Source organism: Cavia porcellus, unplaced genomic scaffold (assembly GCF_034190915.1).
Source record: "Cavia porcellus strain 051 isolate PalLab524CR breed Dunkin Hartley unplaced genomic scaffold, mCavPor4.1 scaffold_5, whole genome shotgun sequence".
In the NCBI taxonomy this organism is placed as follows: Eukaryota; Metazoa; Chordata; class Mammalia; order Rodentia; family Caviidae; genus Cavia; species Cavia porcellus.
The window spans coordinates 25188030-25208682 of record NW_026947488.1 but is presented as its reverse complement, the minus strand read 5'-3'; the positions used below and the strand labels follow the sequence as shown (position 1 = coordinate 25208682).

General features: G+C 40.9%; 1 protein-coding gene across 1 annotated transcript; it reads left to right on the top strand.

Annotated features, from left to right (window-relative positions):
- The first annotated feature begins 1433 nt into the window (after positions 1-1433).
- On the top strand, positions 1434-19873 carry Aar2 (AAR2 splicing factor). The gene is made up of 4 exons (XM_003467630.5): positions 1434-1533; positions 4866-5648; positions 8660-8889; positions 18341-19873. Exons 2-4 carry the CDS (start codon positions 4892-4894, stop codon positions 18506-18508), a joined length of 1155 nt encoding a protein of 384 aa, XP_003467678.2. The 5' UTR covers positions 1434-1533; positions 4866-4891; the 3' UTR covers positions 18509-19873.
- Positions 19874-20653: the final 780 nt, after the last annotated feature.

Sequence of the window (20653 nt, the reverse complement as noted above, 5' to 3'; positions counted from 1 at the left end):
ATTGTTTTGAGGGTCTTGCTTTGTTGTGCAGGTAGGCCTCAAATTCACTATGTAGCCCAGGCTGACCTTGAACTTGTGACAATCCTCCTGCCTCAGCCTCATAAGTGCTGGGATTATAGGCATGTGCTACCATGCTTAGCTTCAAAAATCCTAATCTTTAAAGATCCATCTCAACTTCTTGGTTTCATGAGCAATTCTCAGAACCACATGAGATAATTCCCTGAAATAAATTATTTAATATATATCTCTACTGGCTCTGCTTCTTTGGTATCCTGACTGATACAACTGATTTAGGGGAAAATGTGTAACTCCCAACCTGTTAGATATGCCAAGTTCATGTTCTCCAAAACTGAAGAATGAATTCTAAGGAACAACAGGTTAAGAATAAGAAAAGTTTGTTGAGAGATGTGGCTCCTGCGAAACAGGAGGGGACCTGAAAGTGGGTTGCCATAGGCCACTACTCTGAGACAATTTTATAGAGCAAAATCAGCAGATGGGTACAATGTGGGTCAACCTATAGGATTAGCTGCTTAGCTAATATTGGCCCAATAAGGAAGCATTTTGGGAAGGGATGGGACCAGATTCTCTGGTCACCTAGTTGGGCAGCTGATGTCTAGTTGGACTTTGCTGGACCAGGTGATATTAATTATAGTATAATTTCAAGTTATTGGTTATTCCTTAGGGGAGGCATGTAGGGCTGACCATTGTACTGAAATTTGTTTTTAGATGTGCTTCTAGCCAAAATTCTGATGTCTTCATTTTTTCCTGATGACTTCCTTGACAGCCCAATCCCTTTCTGACTGTATATTAATTTCTATCTAAATGTAGCTGTCAATAATACAACCACATAGGACAGGGCTAAGCCCACAATTTGAAGCTATTTGTGAATACCGTATTGCTACTACTAATTGAATGCCTAACATATACCCTGAAACGGTTTTATGCTAGGTTCCAGGGAAACAGGAATAAATCAAGCAGTTCCACCACCACCGCCGCCTCAGGTATATTAGAAAGGGCACATGGGTGATCAAGGCCAGAGGAAGTGATACCATTGCTGTTGAGATCCTCTGGTCCTCTCTGGGATGAGGACCGGGTATCGGAGGCTTTCGCCAAGACTTGAGTGTGATTAGAAACCTACGATTTGGTGATAATGGGGCAGCTCTGTCACTGTGATTCAGACAGAGATTGGCTGAGGAGGACCAAGACTAAGAGCCTGGCTGTGGGTATTGAGTAGTCATGAAGTGTACCATGCTTCAGTGACCTATGATTGTTGGGGACCAAAAGACTATGGCTAGTAAATACGTTTCTGGAAGGGACAATAAAAAGGATAGTTTTATTAAAGTTTTTGCCCATAATTCAGGAAGTCAGATGTGAAACTAGTAGTAGAAAAATGACCCAGAGGGACCGGTAGGCTCGGACCTTTCCTTCCACGACCGAGGTCTCCGCCGGAGCTCTTTCTCTGTTGCCCCTTCCGGCACGGAACGGGCAGAACTTCCGTTCCGCTTCCGCGGTAAGCTGGTAAAGCGCAAGAAGGTGAGGACGGCCTCCTGGCCTCTTATTTCTCCTCTGCTTTTGTTTGTGTGTGCGGTGTGCGTGTGCGTGTGCGGCCTCCCTCTTCTTGGTTTGGAATTGCGGAGTGCCCTGAACTAAGCCCTGGGACGGCAGCATATGGTTCTGGGGTCTGGTAGTGGAACACCGGTGTGTCTGGAGCCTTTTCTCTCTGAGGGAGAAAAAATTCACCAGACATTGCCACCAGCGCTTCGCGGGGCACACGGAGTAGTATGCGCTTCCTCTCTCCCTCCCAAAATTGTAGAGCGCGGGCCCTTACTCTCTGAGGGACTTGTCTTATCCCAAGCCTTTGTTTCTCATCTACAAAATGCATATTATATTTTTATTAACTGTTTACTAAGCGTCTGATACGTGCTTGGAGTACAGAAGTACTCCAATTTCTTGATGACAAATTTCAATCAAACATGCAAAATTGTAACCGTGTAAATTAAAGTGGGAACGTAACAGGTACACACTCTGAGTGTATCACGCTTGGGTTTAAGGAAGTTTTATTGGGAAGGTGAATATTGAGGTGAGATCCAGAAAAATGATTTAACAGATTGTGGTGGGAAGAGTTCTCTCCAATTTGAGGGCCTAAGAGAAGAGCTTGCGGGTGGGGAAGCATCCTAAGAAACAAGCCTGAAGGACTGGAGATCGAATTCACGGCCTTGCGCTTGCCAGACAGGCATTTTGTCACAGATCTGTGTCCCTACCTGAGACCAGCACTTCCTGTGTGATGGATGATAGCAGTTTGGGTATGGAGGTGGAGGATAGTGTGATTAAGAAGTGACCTTCTGCATTCCAGGACTGTGAGAAATTCACAGATCCGTAGGTGAGGCAGATTGGTACTGGGCAGAGTCTTATATACATTTAGTAAACCTTTTTCCAGCCTTTTCTAGTGCCAGGCTGTGTACTAACTACTGATTATATAATGAAAAGAAGGGTGGTAGAGTTAGAATTAATTATCGAAGAGCAGCACACAGATGCCACCGGGAAGACAGCTAATTGATGAGCAGTTATTCTATATGGAACTTTTGTTCAGTTAGCAAATATTTACTAAGTACTGTTTGAGTTCCAGGTTATGTATAGGAAGAAAATACAAGTATTTAATTAATTTTTTATTAGTACACCTTTGTCATACATATTGATCACATTCACTGTAGGAAATTTGCATGTATCCATAAAATATCTTAATCCCTTTTTCCCCCCATACCCCTCCCCTTCAGGTGTTCTTCCCCACTGCATTTACACAAGCTGTGTTTACATTTTTTCCTTCCATTCTCTTTTTCCCCTTTTCCCTTTGTTCCTTCCCTCCTCCCTTGTTCTCTTTCCTATTTGAACATGTTCTTCCTACCTCCCAATAGAAAATACAGATTAGTGTCTTTCAAATTTTTTTAACGATTATCTGTGGTAACATGCATTTTATATTATGACTAGATGTGCATACAAACACACAGAGTTTCAGAAAATTATGTTTTTCCCTGAGATGGTACTGTAGCCCAGGGGTAGAGCACTTACTTAGCATGTATAAGGTCCTGGTTCAAATCTTAGTGCCACAAAAACAAAAACAACAACAGAAATCCTTATTATTTGCAATGCATTCTGATATTTTTAAATTACATTATTTTTGTGTAAAAAGTCCTGGCAGAACCTTCTAAATTGATTCCTTAATCCATAAATAAGTTATAATTTGAGTTTAATTTAGGGAATCACTTGTGATTAATAGCTAAAAATGATAAAATATTCTCCTAACATTTTTGAAAAAGTATGTCTTTCCACAGTTTAGTTTTTTAAGAAGAGTAAACAGAATTAAACAGTTGGCTATTCGGTTTGTAAAATTTATATAGCTAGGTTGAAAGTGTCTGGAGGACAGTAACTGTCTCACTCTGTAGATTTTTCTTTTCTTTCTTTCTTTCTTTCTTTCTTTTTTTTTTTTTTTTGTCTTTTTGATAGAATTTTGCAATGTAGTTCAGTAATCCTGCCTCAGCCTCCTGAGATGTGTGCCACCATTCCTGGCTGGATATTTCTTTTGAGAACCAGCAAAGATTGTGGCAGACTCAATATTTGTGGAATTGAATAAACAGGTGATTAAGAACAAGGTGAGGACATTGATTGGTTTAAATGAGCGCGTGTTATAACCATTCTTACAAATACCACTGAGGCAGTGTCTGCTTGCAGAGGTTATCAGGGTTTCTTCCTTAATTGAGAGGCAATAGCTGTTCTAAGGTCTTTCTCCTTTAAATACTGATCCTAGGTCAGCCCTGGCAGGAGTTCATTCCAGAGCTGGTCGGTCCACACCTGCCAGTGACTGTGGCTATTTGGGAAGCTGTTTCATGTCTGGAGGCTGTTTTTTGTAGGTGAAGGGAGAATTGTGGTTGAAAAGCTTTCCATTCCTCAAACTTTGTGTAAATTTTAGAAGCTGATGGAAAATTGGATATATATTTGAGTTAATCATCCTTCCCAAAATTTCCAGGACTCTCCAGTGATAGGTTTTGGGCAGAATTGTAGCTTTAGATGATTTTGGCATAGTTATCATTTAGAATGAACCATGCAGACTTTTTCTGTCCTTGTCCTCTTGTGAGAAACATCTGGGAGTGAAACCTAAGAACGAACAATGGAAGGAACACACATGCAGGAACGGGAACACAGACTGAATTTGGGTCTTGTGTGACTATGTGCTTATCACTTTTGTTTAACTGGTATGTTTCTAGCTGTTAAGTGAGTGTTCTTGTTCCTTAAATCAAAACACAAAACTCCTCTTTTCTCTAACTCTCATTTATAAAACAGATGCAAGATTGTCATGAGGATTAAGGGGGATAATAAAGGTCAGGGAGCCTGATTCAATATCTGACACATAGAGAGTGCTCAGGAAATGCAGCAGCCTTCCACAAGTTCTGATTTTATTTTATTTTTTTTATTTATTCATTTATTTATTGAGCCCAGGATGAGCATGTTTGTTTGTTTGCTTTTGTTTGGTTTCTTTGCTTTTTTGTGTGTGATTTTGGTGTTTTGTTTTGTTTTTTGAGACAGGGTCTCACTATGCAGTTCAGGCTGGCCTAGAACTGACTTTGTAGCCCAAGCTGACCTCAAACTCACAGCAGTCCTCCCACCCACCTCAACCTTCCGAGTGGTGGGATTACCAATGTGTCCCCCACACCCAGCCTGTTTTGTTTTTTTGAGACAAGGTGTCTTGAGTCACCAGGCTGGGCTAGAATTGAATTTTTCCTGCTGAGCCTCTTAAAGTGTTAGAATTACAAGTATGTACCACCATGCTCAGCTTCTGATTAACTCATTTCTTTCTTTTTCAATTTTGTCAGAAAACAAGAAGGGTTCTTGTGGCCCCATGGCTGCGATGCACATGGATCCTGACCTAGCCAAGCAACTCTTCTTTGAAGGGGCCACTGTGGTCATCCTGAATATGCCCAAGGGAACCGAGTTTGGCATTGACTATAACTCCTGGGAGGTAGGACCCAAGTTCCGGGGTGTGAAGATGATCCCACCAGGCGTTCACTTTCTTCACTATAGTTCCGTGGACAAAGCCAATCCCAGAGATGTGGGTCCTCGTATGGGCTTCTTCCTTAGCTTGCAGCAGCGGGGGCTGACAGTCTTGCGCTGGAATGCTCTTCAGGAAGAGGTAGACTTGTCCCCAGCCCCAAAGGCTGAAGTGGAAGCCATGAGGGCCAATCTCCAGGAGCTGGACCAGTTTCTGGGACCTTACCCATATGCCACGCTCAAGAAATGGATCTCACTCACCAGCTTTGTCAGTGAGGCCACAATGGAGAGACTGCAGCCTGAAAGCCGGCAGATCTGTGCTTTCTCAGATGTGCTGCCTGTACTCTCCATGAAGCACACCAAGGACCGGGTAGGGCAGAATCTACCCCGATGTGGCACCGAGTGCAAAAGTTATCAAGAGGGTCTAGCCCGGCTGCCTGAGATGAAGCCAAGAGCTGGCACAGAGATCCGCTTCTCAGAGCTACCCACACAGATGTTCCCAGTAGGTGCCACACCAGCAGAGATAACAAGGCACAGCATGGACTTGAGCTATGCACTGGAGACTATGCTCAGCAAGCAGTTCCCCACCAACCCCCAGGATGTGCTTGGTGAGAAGAAATGGGGCTCTTTGGGAGTGGGCCAGAGGGATGATTTGAGTAGTGTTTTCTTTTGTTGTTGTTATTGTTGTTGGGGTTCTCCTCCTCCTCCTCCTCCTCTTTTTCTAGTAGGGTATTATAGAATAAGGGATACATCTTGGGTACATACATCTCACGATGCAGTTCAAGGTGGCTTCAGACTCACAGGGATCCTTCTGCCTCAGCTTCCCAAGTATTGAGATTATAGGCCTGTGCTACCTCACCTGGCCATTTTGGTGTATTTACTTTCCTTTTTACTCTATATATTTTCTGTATCTCATTTTATTCTTTTCTCTTGTATATATTTTAGTATTTTAAAAATTCATTTATATGTTTAGGTATACTGTATATATGACTTCTTTTTGAGACAGAGTCTATATAGTTAAGGCCGGTCTTGAACTCACTCTGTAGCTTACGCAACCTTGAACTCACAATAATCCTCCTGCATCAGCTTCCCAAGTGCTGGGATTACAGGCATGCACCACCACATCCAGCTATGTATGACTTTTATACAGTATTAAAATGCATTACTTTCAATCTGATCAAATATAAAAGTTTTCTCAGTCATCCCTTTTTGGTGACCATTTGGTGCCCCATAGTTACTGTACCAGTTCTCTGTTGATGAACATACAAGGTGTCTCTTTTTTTCCTTCTTTTATAAATATGGTCTCCTGAACATCCTGTGTGCACTATACTCACATGTACATTTAGAGTTACAATTGTTGCATCAGTGTATATTGTTGGGAGACAGTTTTATATCCTTGTTGCTATTAGGAGGCTGTTGCCTATCACTTTGATAGCACTAAGCATTGTGTTTTAGTAAAGGTCTTTTCCAATTGAATGCTGAAAATTGGCATCTCATTTCTGTTTCTTCAGTACTAGTAACCACAAACATTTGTCATGTCTTTAATAGCTGTTTATACACATTCTTTTACAAACTATACAGGTAATTTGCATATTTTCATATTGGAAGATTGTGGGAATATTTGAATATAGGGCTTTTATATGATTAACTCAGCTGATATAAGGGACATTTTAATGGGTGTCACAGTGCATTAATAATACATATTTTGATATAAGTGACACTTGAAATTATGACAGGAATGAATAAAATCCTTTTTTCTAACTCTTAAATATTTCAGTTATTCAAAATATATCTTGTGATTTCAATTTTAGAAAAAGTTGATGTGTTCTCAGCTTTCCATTACTATGGCAAAATACCAGAGAAGATCAGTTTAAAGAAATAGTTTTTTCATTTGTTTTTTGGCTCATGTTTTCAGAGATTTCAGTTCATGATCACTTGGCTTCATTTTTTTCTAAGCCTATGATAGGCAGAATACTGTGGCAGGCAGCATGTCATGGAGTGAAGCTATTTCCCTCATGGCAGTCAGGAAGCAAAGAGAGGGGAGGAAGTCCCAATAGACCCTTCAGGTGTACACCCTCAGTAACAGTAACTTCCCCAACTGGCTCCCACCTTATACAGTTTCATCACCTCCCAGTAGTCCCCTTAACTAGGATCATACCTTCAGTACCCGAGCTTTGGGGGCATTCAGAGTCCAAACCATAACAGAAACAAAAGTGTAGGTAGCCCAAATGCAAAAAACAGAATAATATTTAGTTTTGCAAACTAACCAGGTAACTGCCAACTGGAGAAGTGAATTATTATACAAAGAACATTTGACTGTACTTTGAAATTTTGGTCAATCATCCAAAATATCTAGACTAGGCAACTATTCACACAAATCAGTCTTGGTTCCACAAGCTTGGAACAGGCTAGTTTTTCTGTGTATCTGGAGGTCTCATCAACTGCCATGCAGGTATTTGGAGGTATTTGGTGGTGTGCTAATTTGTTCTTTTAAGGCTCACTTGTATGTATACTTTGTTATGTTTATGGCCACCTTTGAAGCCAGGGAGGATGTCCGTGGCACACAGTTGATGCCCGTAGGTGGTGGCTTGTGGATCATCAGTCTTTATTTGAGACAAGCATCCAGTGGAAATTGGGAATAGTTAGTAATATTTTGAGTGCTGCTTTGTGCTGAGTGTTCTAAATGTTTTGCATGTATCATATCAATTCATTTAATCTTTACTATAACTCATATAAGGAAATTGAGATATAAATAAAGTAACTTGCCTAAGGTCACACAGTTGCTAAATCGTAGAGCTAAGATTTGAATCCAGGCAGTTTGGCTCCAGACCCATGCTGTTAACTGTCAAGCTGCTTATAGAGATTAAATCACAGAACTCTGATTAAATAAACTAAAATAAGCTGGGTGGCAGGATAGCCCTAAAGTAATTACTCATGAGTTTTCCTGTTTGGAGAAGCTGTAGAAGTGTTCCTACCCAGTAAGGAATCTATTTTATTTTTCTGTTGTTCACATTGTGAAAGACTTAGATATACCATCTTGAGTAAGCCCACGACCTCATCTGTGAAATTGGGAAATACTCCCATCCTTGATGACTTTGCAAATTTGAACAGAGAACAATGTGTAATGCAATATTTCCCTGACTTTAGAGCAGTCTTTTGCATGAGAATCACCTGAGAAGCTGTTAAAGAAACCTATAACTATTAGTGCTCCTCATCTAAAATCCCTGACTGTGAGGCTTAGACAGCTTTGCTTTTAACAAGCACTTCTAGTAATTCTGGTGGGCAGCCAGTGTTGGGGTCCACTGGGCTTATCAATAAACACATTCTGTAAACTTTTAAAATGAACACTAGACCTAGATATATCTGTTTTCTTGATGCCTTCCTTTTGCAGAATTCAAAGCCATTGTTTGGTCTCTCTGGCTTGAATTTACAGCCCTTAAGCAAACACTTGTTGAACACCTGCTAGATGCAAAATCCCATTTTAGGGTCTCCTGGAAAAACAGATAAAAGGCCCCTGTTTCTGAGGTCAGTGAAACTGATGACTGGGAAAAATGTCAGGTAAAGTCCACTGGTATTGTCTTCTCACCCTTATGATCACTTCTCCTCCCTGCATTTTCAGGTGAACTCCAATTTGCCTTTGTGTGTTTCTTACTGGGCAATGTATATGAGGCATTTGAGCACTGGAAGCAGCTCCTGAATCTTCTATGCCGGTCAGAAGCAGCCATGGTGAAGCACCACACCCTTTACATCAACCTCATCTCCATCCTGTACCACCAGCTTGGTGAGATCCCAGCTGACTTCTTTGTGGACATAGTCTCCCAAGACAACTTCCTCACCAGCACCTTACAGGTGAGAACAGTTTCCTGACTGTGGGTGGGTCCAAATGAAGCAAGGGTATGAAAGCCTTTCAGAAGGGTTACCTTTTTGCTTGTGCTATTCTAACATAACCCTAAAGGTTTCTTCATTTCAGTTACTAACCTTAAGATGTTTCCTAATTTTCTGTCTCCTACTCTATTGTAAGTTCCTCTATAACAGAGATCCTCTCGGGGGCTGGGGATTTAGCTCAGCGGCATAAGCACCTTCCTTGCAAGCAGGCAGTCATGAGTTCGATCCCTGGTACCAGTAAAAATGAAAAAGACAAAAAAAAAAAAAAAACAGAGATCCTCTTTCTGTGACACTTTCTCCACCTCACCCTCAGAGGGTCTAGCAGTGGAGTGTTTGAAATTTGAATCCCCTTCACGTCTTTAGGTTATTCAGTTGTATTGGTCAGTTTTTCATTACTATAATGAAACACCTGAAGCAGGCTATTTATGAAAAAAAAAAAGAGGTTTATTTAGCTCACAGTTTTGGAAGCTAAAAGTCCTCAATCAGATAGCTCATTGGTTTGGCTTTTGATGAGGGCCTAACCGCAGATCACGTGGTGAGAACACTTAATGGGGGAAGAGATTCCACCTAGACAGAAAACCAGGGAGTGCAGGTCATGGCTACCTTGTTCATTTATAAAAATCCTCTCCTGAGAACTAACCCAAAACTCTCACAAAAACTACATTAATGCATTCACAATAAGGCCATAATTCATATATCTCACTGCTGGAAAGCTTGAACCACCAGTGGCACATGTGTGATTGTCCCATTGGACAGCTTTTGATTAATTTTATTAGGTTTTGTTTTTTTTTTTGTACTAAGAATCAAACTCACAACCTCACACTTGCCAACTTCTGCCACTGAGCTAAGTCCCTAGGCCAATCTTACTAGTTTTGTTTTGTTTTGGTACCAGGGATCGAACTCACAACCTTGTGCTTGCCAGGCAGGTGCTTATGCCGCTGAGCTAAATCCCCTGCCCTGATTAATCTTATTAGTAAAAAGACATTAAAGCAGTTAGGTCTGTTTGTTCCAGCAGTGGTACAAGCTGCTTAATGGAACAGTCATGCATGTAGCACTGGTAGTTAAGCTGGCAGCAATATATTAATGCCTTTCCCAAGGCACTGCGCCAGTAACCGAAGAACCTCCTACTGGTCAACCTCTCAATATCGCTGCGCTGGGGACCAAGCTTCTAACACATGAACCCTTCATGGAGAAACTATCCAAACTACAGCATCAACTCAAAACAGTTTTTCTTTCTCACTGTCGCCATGAGTTGCTGCAACCCAATAGGGCAGAGTTTTGAAACTTGTTATTCCCAGTGAAACATCTGCAGCTTCTTAGATCTCATTTAAGCATTAAAATAACTTCGATTTCCTGTCCAAAAAAAATGTGCCAGTTTCTGCAGAGATTCTCTGACAGAAAAAGTGAAATTTGCTTTTAACTTGGAATTAAATTTTCATTAAGAATGGTAATTAGTGAAGAATCTTCAAACAATTTATAATCTTCATCCTGTTCTTCTTCCCTTTGCAAACAGATTAGTTTCCCCTTTTTGTACTTGAGACAGCTTCTTGTCACTCACATTTTGTAACTTTCTCAAGTACAGAAGAGGCAGAAGCAATTAGCTATTTCTTTCTGTATCTTTTCTCCTATAAACTGCTTTATTCTCCCTGTACATGAGACCCCCTTGAGGCCTGCTTCATGCAATCTGGCTCCTCACTTACTTCCCTCTCTCGTTTGGGGTAAAGGAAGAAACTAACATTCATTAAATACCTTTGGGTACTAGACACCATGTTTATCACGTTATGTGTTCCCTCATTTAGTCTCTTTGGAACTCTGTAAGGCAGAGAAGATTATGAGAAGACTGAGAAAGGTTAAATCATTAAAGACCACACAGCAAAAAAGAAAAGACCACACAGCAGAAGTCAGGATTTGTGCTTGTGCTTATGCTCCAGTGTGCCAGATATAGTGGATGTTCCAGAAAGAACTCCTGATTGACATTGGTGGAGACACTATCCGGGCCCAGTTTCTTAGAAGTACAGAATGGTCTTCTGAAACCATTCTAATGTGTTGTTTGAAAAGTCCTATGAGTTGGCAGCTGACTAGAAACTAGCAGTTGAAGGACTTGTGGGAGACCATAGGAATGAATCAGCTGATGCCTACACTTTGTGTAATCTACTTCAGAGGAATATTAAACTGTCCTTTTACTGGTTCTTCATATAAAGAGAAATTAAATTCTCTATTCTTCCTCTACCAGAGTTACTGGTTGTAGGTTAGTATGAAGAAGCATCAGACTGCTGACTTACTTCCAAAAGTGACCTCAGCAGCTAGGAAAGGAGTGATGTGTTACCATATGAATGGATACTGTTACAGCAACATAGGAGGACCATAATGTTGCTGGCTTTCCCGACCATTGTCAGCAAACCAGCAGCTTGGCTCTGATTGTCAGGGCTTTATTCCCAGCAGTGACTTACAAAGCAGAAAAGGACCCAGCTGGATTGCTAGATATCTAGATGGGTTGTACAAGGGAAAATTCTCTTTTCAGACTTTACATCAAGAAAATTTATTATTATTTCAAAAATGTCAGGACATCGGCCTTTTCTGAGAGAGAGTGTCTCACTGTGCCAATCAGGTTGCCCTTGAATTCACTATGTAGTCCATCAAGCTGACCTTGAACTCACAGCAGTACTCTTGCCTCACTCTCCTGAGTGCTAGGATTACAAGTGTATGCCACCGTGCCTGGCAGGACATAGGCTTTTTAAAAATACATCAACAAATATTTTTGGGCCTCTTTTATGTTTAACATCCTATGAAAGTATTGAGGAATACACATAAGAGTTAGCCAGGGTTCTTGCCCTTCAGGGATTTGTTCAGTGAATTAGCAGGTATCGACTGAGCCTCTACTATATACAAGGCTGTATTCTAGAAGTGAGAATAAAATTGTGAACAAGACACAGTCCCTGAGGTAAAAGTTACATTTTGGTGGGGAAATAAACAGATGAATTAACCGAATAACTCCATATAGTGTTAAGTGTTTCAGGAGGCAGTCCTGCCCTTGCACCATTGCTTTAGGCAGGTCTTTTGGTCTCGGCTAGACTGCATCAGTTTATCAGTCCTCATGCTTACCTGAGCCCATTTGTGTTCTATGCTGCTACCTGATCTTATTCCAAAATGCAGCATGATGATCTTATTTCTCTATGGCTTCTCACTGCCTAAGAAATTAAAAACTTAAACCTAGTGTCCAAGGCATATTCTGATCTCACCCTTTACCCATTCTCCAGCCTCTCTTTCCTCTCTGTTTTACCCATCAACCCAATGTCAATATGTGCCTGCCTCCTTAGGCAGGTTCCCTTGCACAAAGGCCATCCTGTTTCATGCCTTTTTTTTTTTTTTTTTTTAAGAGATGGAGTCTTACTCTGTTTCCCAGGCTGGTCTTGAACTTCTGGGCTCAATTAATTTTCCTGCCTCAGACACCTGAGTAGCTGGGACTCAAGCATGTGCCACAATGCCTGGGAATCTTCTTTTTTAATTGTAAAAAAAAAAGACATGAGATTTTTTACCTTTGTATTAACAGATTTTTAAATATTCAAAATTGTAGCAATGTACAACTACTTGTACAGCTCTAACCATAATATTAACCAGAAGATCTCTAAAACCTTTACATCTTGCATAACCAAAACTTTACACCGAGATTTATGCCTTCTGGAAGGAGCCTAACTTTCTCTATCTGACATGTATGTGCTCATCCTACAACACGCCCTGCAGGTATCCCTCCCTGAGGCTATGTCTCATCACTCTCCCTCCTTTTCATACTTTTAACCTGCATTGTACACATCAGTAGTATATTGCATGAATTGCGCTTCCTGAAAGTAATACATTGTCTGCCTGATTCCCTCACCAAGCATAAGCTCCTTTTAATACAAAGCCAGTTTTTTGTTCACCTGGTTATTTTCAACACCTAGCCAAGTCTAACTCTTCTCTCACTTTGTGTTATCGCTTGTTTTTAGATGGAAAGGGTAGTAATTCCTGTGGCGGTATAAATAGGGAAATCTAATTGAAGAGTATTGAGAGCATTAAAGAGAGAGTGGTTAATTCTGACTGGAGTTGAGATTTGAAGGACAGAGGGTCAGAAATGGCTTCACATGAAGGAGGCATTTGACCATGAGCTTGAGGGGTTATTGATGTTTTAAAAGGCACAGTGTAGATAAGGATATTACAAAAACTTTTTTTTTTTCGGTAGAGAATCATATTGATGCCATGTTGGCAGTGAGAATCCAGTCTCCTGCACAGAGATACTCAAGATGTTTGTGACTGAATGAATCAGTCCATAAGAGCCGCCTTCAGCTAGCTCCCTGCTCACAGGTAGTCAACTAAGTGGAACTGGCTCCCTTACTTAGGAACTTAAGTGGCTACTGCACATGGAGAGAAACTGGTGTTTGTATGTGTAACCACTTAAAGACATTAAAAACAGCCACATTAGCATAGGTAAAATGAACTAGATAATAGTCTGAGCCATTATTTTTCAACTGTTGTATATTAGGCACTTTTGAGTAGATGCTACTGACTTGGGTTTAGCTTGAATAAAAATTATTTGTTTCACAAAAATAGTTTTTCCTTTATTTAAAGTAAATTAGGTCACCGTGATTTATTTAAAACCAATGAAAGAATAATTTGAATAGTAGTACATTCAAAAGAGTCACATACAAAATAAGGATACTTACTGCTGATTGCACAGCACTTACGCATGTAGTCACATAACTTGGTTTGGTAGGGTTCTTTTTTTACTTACAGATGCTTTTCCAGTTTTGTACCTTGCCAATATTCTGGATGCCAGTGTCCATCTTTAACTCTTAAAGAAAACATGATTTCTGTAGCAGTTTTATGATACCAACTGTGATAAATTTACCCAGCACTTGTATACCTCCTGCTGTCACCTGTTAGTTGCATGCTGAGTGTCCATTATCTCACTTAGCCTTCACAACAGTGCTAGAAGCTGGGTTATAATCCCATTGTATAGATGAGGAGTGAGGTCATGTAATTCTGCCCATGATCACAGAGCACTTAGTGGATGGAGGGTTGGGCTTTGGATTCTAAAGCCTGTGGTGAGTTCCCATGTATGATTATAGCCCCAGGTAGAATACTACAGAATCTTTAAACTGACCTTAGATGATAGGATTCCTGCCGTTTTTCACCTTCCTTGCCATTATTGGGAAGTCATAGTCTTGCTTTTAGCACCATTTTTTCTGAAAGTGGTAATGAGACATTCTGCTTCTGCTCAGTTTTATTCTAAGCCAAATTGAGTACTGAAAATTTGAAATAAAGTACTTGAAATTTCTTCTTTTTTATCTAACCAAAAAATAGGAAATGATAATGACAAAGCTACCTGTCTTATTACTTTGAATTTCTCAGACTCAATTTATTTGAGTTTTTCTTAAAAAAAAATTTCACATTAATGACTAGAGTAGTTTAAAATTATTTATAAGAGATTTCATGATTAAAATGTTGATTTTTTTTTGTTTGTTTTTTGATAAATGTAGTTTTAAAATGTTCCAAAAAGGGGAGTGAGTAGGGATATACCTCAGTGGCCCAAGTGTTTGCCTGGCAAGTGTGAGGTTTTGAGTTTGATCCTCTGTACCCTAAAAAAGTGATTTTTTTTTTTAATACTAAGAATTGAACTCAGAACCTTGTGCTTTTCAGGCCAGCACTTGTGCCACTGAGCTATATCCCTAGCCTCTAGAGGCATTTTAAAACTATCTAGGATTAACATGCCAAAATTAAGGTGGTTCATTTTTCAGTGATATTGGAAAATGTTTACTTGATATCACCTTTGTGAATAAAAAAAAATGAGATTATTGCTAAGTTTTCCAAAAGAAGGCATAAAATTAACCTGCAAATAACAGAATCAGAGTAAATTATTGTTTGCAAAACTATGTTTAAAGTATCTTTTCTGAATTTTTTTTTTAAAATACTCAATTCATGCAACTGTAGGGTTAAGAATAAATCAGAGCCAGACGTGGTGGTGCATGCTAGGTGATTCCAGCAGTTGGAAGACTGAGGCAGGAGGATCACCATGAGTTTGAGGCCAGCCTGGACACCATAGTGAATTCAAGAACTGCCTGAACTACATAGTAACACCCTTCCTCAAAAAACAAACAAACAAATAAGAGATGCTAAGGAATATAGTGTAAGGGAGAGGGTTTGGCTGCCAAGGGCCAGCACCAACACATTTTTCTGGAATAACCAAACTCTTCTAAATTCTGATCTGTGGTGTTGACTGCACAAATCCATATGGGCCTTGAGACTCAGAACCAGATTCCAAGAGAACTCTCTATGTATGTCATATGATGATTGTGTGGCCGTATACATTTGTTCAAATGAATTGAACACTTAACAATGGGTGAATTGTATGCAAATTATACTTCAGAGTTCTGTTTTTATCTCTTTGAGACAGGGTTTTGTTATGCAGTTCAGTCACTATAAACTCAGTTTGTAGCCCAGGCTGGCCTCTAACTCAAAGATCCTCCTGCCTCAGCCTCCTAAGTGCTGGGATTACAAGTGTGCACCACCACACCCAGCCCTCAAAGCTTGTGCTTCCTCTTTCTGTCTACTCATATTTTTGTTTTAAAATTAAGATAGGGTCTTGCTATGCAGTTCAGGGGCTGGGCTTGAACTCACTATATAGCCCAGATTGATGTCAAACTCACAAGTATCCTACTGCCTCAACCTCTTGAGTGCTGGGAATATAAGCATATGCCACCATGCCCAACCAAAAGCCTTTTTTAAAAATCAAACTTGGCTGTGCCCTGGGTTCTAGAGGCCTGGAGGAGGACACATGTGTCTTGTAGGTCCCCTCTACACACACACACACACACACACACACACACACACACACAGCAGTACTGAAAATTAAAAATCAAGGATATAGTAGTAATTTCCTGTCTTTCTGCCTACCAGGTTTGTAGAAAGATTTAAGTGGACAAGGTCTTTAAAAAGGACAAACCAGTTTTCAAATTAGAAGCAATAGTTTTAAAACTAAAGCCTTCTGTTGTGTACCCACTTCTAATTGATTCTGCTCTTAGGCATATCTGAGAGGTGGGTGGGAAGGGTGGATGGTGTATGAGACCAGCTTGTTCCAGCCTCTCACTTCTGGCCATTGCTAAATGCAAGACAATCCTGTGTCTTGTTCTGACTACTCAGTGAGCATCCTAGGGGCTGTAACTCTGCACCAGGTCCTGAGTGATTCATTGTGTGGGACACACTGATAATTAAGACGTTTCCTACTCCTGCAGGCATATACCACTGTGATGCAAGCACAGTGTGAGAGCCTTGGGGACAGTGCTAGGGGAACAGAGATCCGAACAGTTCATTTCAGCTTGGGCCTTTACACAAGCCACTTCCACAGGATGAGCCTTTTGTTACTAGTACCATCACATATTTATTGGTCAGTTATTTGGTGCCTCTAACATAAAGACTGTAGAGAAGTGGAAGGAGGGGCACATCGTGCTTCAAAGCAGCTGTAGAGGATACCTGTTACTTTTATCAAATTAGATCTGGAACCCAGAGTTCTTCCATGGTGATCTGCAGGTCAGCAGTGGCATAAGGGTAATGTAGGTCAAAGAGCTGCTGCTTCCGTCCTCATGTCTGTGCCTGTGGGGTCCTGTGGGGCAGCAGGCAGCAGTATGGGAAAGATCATTTTTTTTCCTTTGGGTTGCTTTTGATCCAACCATTTCATACTTCTCAGCCTCCTTGTCCTTAAAATACACATTCTAATATATCTTGCCAGGATAAGGTAAGGATTCAGTTGGATATACTGAAGCTTCTTTGAGACCAGTAAGATAGTGTAAGAAGTAATGGGTTTGCTGTTGTTTTTAGAAAGAACTGAGGTTCAGAACAATTTGGAATGAGCTATGTGGAGAAAATTGTTGCCCCCCTGCCTATGTTTGTGTTATATAAAATAATTCATGAGAACATCAAAATAAGAGATGAATGTTTAGAATCTGTAAATGCAACTCAACAATAGAACAACCTAATTTTTTAAATAGTCAAAGGAAACTGTATTTTAGCAAAGAAATTTATAGTTTACAAATGATCAATATGCAAAAAAGATCCTCACTGATCATTAAAGAAATGCAAATCAAAACTACATTGAGCTATCACCTCATATCCACTAGAGCAGGTGGCTATTAAAAAAAAAAGCAGAAAATAAACAGTGTCAGCCAAGAAATTCTGGGGCCCTGCTGGTGGGAATGTGAAATAGAACAGTTGCTGTGGAAAAGTATGGCAGTTCTTCAAAAAACTATATGGACTTACCAGTAGTTCTATCCTAGGTCTATACAAAAAGAAATGAAAATAGGGACTCAAACAAACTGTCTTTGTACAGCCATATCCAAGGCAACTTTATTCACTATACCTGAAATGTAGAAACAATCTAAGTGACCACTATGGGATGAAAAGACAAATAAAATGTGATACATTCATACAGTGGAGTATTACTCAGTTTCGAAAAGAATGAAATTCTGATACATGCTGCAATATAGGTGAACCTTGAAGACTGTATGCTAAGTAAAATAAGCCAGGCACCAAAGAATAAATGTTATATGAGATCTCTAGTGTAGTCAGGTTCATAGGTACTGAAAATCAGAAAGTGGTTACCAGGGGCTGGAGAAGAAGTAGTGGGGAATTAGTGTTTACAGAGTTCCCAATCAGTTGGGAAAGATGAAAAAGTTCTGTGGATGGATGGATGGTGGCAGTGCAGAATAGTGTGTATATATTTAAAAAGAAATTTAGAGGGCCAGGGATTTAGCTCAGCGACATAAGCACTTGCCTAGAAAGCATGAGGTCATGAGTTCAATCCCCGGTACCGCAAAAACAAAAAAATAAGAAATTTAGAAAAACATAGTTTGAATAGTAAGTATATGTGTCTTACCACAATTTATACAATAATAATATTTTTTTAAATGAACATCAAAGACAGCTTTTAAGGCAGATAGAAGCCTCAAATTGATGGTCCCTAACCAATTTAGATTAGAACAGCAGTTCAACCTTATTAACCAAGGGCCTAGAATTTATGAGATCAGAGGATGAATATGTTTCCAAGCCTTCCTTAATAACAACTAGTATAATTGCTAGTTGTTGTCCAGGTGCTTCATAGAACCTCCCCTACCCCCAAGGAGTTAAGACAGTGGTGGTGGCCCTACTGGCCATAGTCTCCATGGGCTATCTCTGTCAACCATAATAGTTTTCCATTCTATTCTAGTTCCAGTATCACAGCTAGGTTTGGACCTTCTTTCCTGAGGTGGTGCGGGGCATGGTAGGTGTCCTGGGCCTGTGCCAACAGTAGCTAATGGACTGCCCCAGAGAGCTGAACAGCAGGAGGAAATTTCCACCACTTTCTTGGTCCATGTGTTTTCAGGAGTGACTTACCCTTTGTTTTCTGTAGGTTTTCTTTTCTTCAGCCTGCAGCATTGCTGTGGATCCCACCCTGAGGAAGAAAGCTGAAAAGTTCCAAGCTCATCTGACCAAGAAGTTTCGGTGGGACTTTGCCTCAGAGCCTGAGGACTGTGCCCCAGTGGTGGTGGAGCTCCCCGAGGGCATCGAGATTGGCTAACTCTGCAAACACAGGATCTGTGAGAGGGCCCTTGCCACACAAAAGCAGTCATGACCTTTCCATTCACGTTACCTATCTTGGGACCCTCCAAGGCAGCAATCCTGCCAGGTTCTTTAAAGATAGAGCTAGAATTCACCAGTAAATAAATTCCTTTCACCTCCTTCACCAGTAAATAAATTTCTTTATTGTAAAAGAGGCTGTAGCCATCCTAAAAGCACATTTGTGGGTTCTATGTCAAACTCTTACAGAAGCTCCTGGGAGAGACCTGCCTCAGTAGTAGCATCATCATTCCTGATGAGAAGAACTTAAAAGTTCACGAGAAATGATTTCTTGTTCTATAGGATGATTAGAAAACAAGAAACTCTGGATTGCCTTGGGAGTCTGAGATACCAGTGGATGATTTTTTGAAGTTAAATATACGTTCATAGGAGAAATTAGCTGCAATTTGTACCTGTCCCTGGTTAAATGGGAGTATGTAACAAAAAACTTGGTAATAATTCGGGACTGGAAAGTGGGCTCAGATAGTTGGATTGGGTCAGCTTTGGCTTTCTCTACCTAAATTTCGTTCTGTCCAGAGGCTTAATTTCCCAAAACTGGAGTGGCCCTTGGCCTCGGGGATCCTGGTGCTTTCACTTACCATCTGTTGCATTCCAAAGCCTTAGGCACAAAGGGACTTGACACCCCGCTACATACCCGGATTCCTAACAAGCTACCATGACTGTTTCTGGTGACCTGGAGATACAACAATGAAAAGAAGAGTTCTTGTCCCACACAGGCTTTTTAGACCCTATTGAAGTTTGTGCCTTCTGAGCCCTGGAAATGACCTGGTCAACCTGGATCTTCCCAGCCCTCCTGTGGAACTGTCTGTCATCACAATGATGATGCTTCCGCTTTCCTGGGAGTCTTGAGGGTATGCCTGTTGTGCTGTATGGGCAGAGTTCCATCTCTAGATGGACACACATGCCCTCCATGCTGACTTCAGATTATCTGTTGTACTCTTTTAAGTCCTGGTGCCATTGTCTCCTAAAGCCGGGGCTCACAGCAGGTTTCTGAGTAAGAATCCCTGCTGGTTAAGACTTTGGTTTCTCTTGTTTCCTCGGAGATGTTTTTCCAAGAGCATAATGTACATTAAAGTCTTTGAATTGAGACTCTTGTAGTTACTATCCCCAGTTTTCTGAGCCAGGCCACTTAGTTTTCGAAGCCAGGTCATGCATCGGTGCATGACCTGACCTGCAGAGCACCTAGGAGACCCTGCCTAGCCCTGCAGTCTCTGGAGGAGACAAGCAGCCAGTATTGCCTGTTCCCTGTAGGGATTAGAGACAGGCACACCCTGTAACTTTATAATAAACTTGAAGTTTCACCTTGTATGAATTTACTGTTGTTTTCTTGCCCAAAGCCCACTTGTGAGAGCTACCTGGGGAGCTTGTTAAAAGTGCAGACTCTAAGGAATGAGGTCCCGATACATGTGACCACATGGATGAACGTTGAATGTGGCATGCTAAGTGAGGAGTCTAGACAGAGGCTACCGCCACTCACACGGGACGCCTGAGTGCCCAAGTCCATAGAGATGGAAAGTGGCTTAGTGGTTGTCAGACCATGAGAAAAGGAAATGGGAAGTGACTGCTAATGGATCCTGGGTTTCTTTTGAAAATTTCCTGGAATTAGACAGTAGTGGTTCAAACAACCTTGGGAATATAGGATGTTAACCACAGAAAGTGCATACTTTAAAATGGTGTATAAATGATGTATAAAATGATGCATCTCAGTTTCTGGAAGCACAGGTTCTCATTGCACCTTTCAGCATTTCAAAGGTAGTAAGTCTGGATGTGGCTTTGGTTCTGAGGCACACTCAGTTCTGAGTGACATTTTTGAGTACTAACAGCATTGTGCTTAGTACCTAGAGCCCTGTTGAAACAGTTTGTCTCCTAACATTGTCAAGATAGCACTTGGAAGTTGGATCATATGACCTTATTCCTCACGCGTGTCAATGTTTCTAGGTTAGCCCAGACACCACCCCCTGACATACACATACACACACATAGTGAAACAGGCTAAATAATAGTGGCCAGGCATATAGCTCAGGAGGCATAAGCATCTGCCTGGCAAGTGCAAGGTCCTGAGTTCAATTTCCAGTTACCCCCTGCC

Coding starts and splice junctions, on each gene's coding strand:
- Aar2 (XM_003467630.5), top strand. CDS start 4,892: ATGGCTGCGATGCACATGGATCCTGACCTAGCCAAGCAACTCTTCTTT. Junction 5,649..8,659: donor CAACCCCCAGGATGTGCTTG/GTGAGAAGAAAT, acceptor CTGCATTTTCAG/GTGAACTCCAATTTGCCTTT. Junction 8,890..18,340: donor TCCTCACCAGCACCTTACAG/GTGAGAACAGTT, acceptor TGTTTTCTGTAG/GTTTTCTTTTCTTCAGCCTG.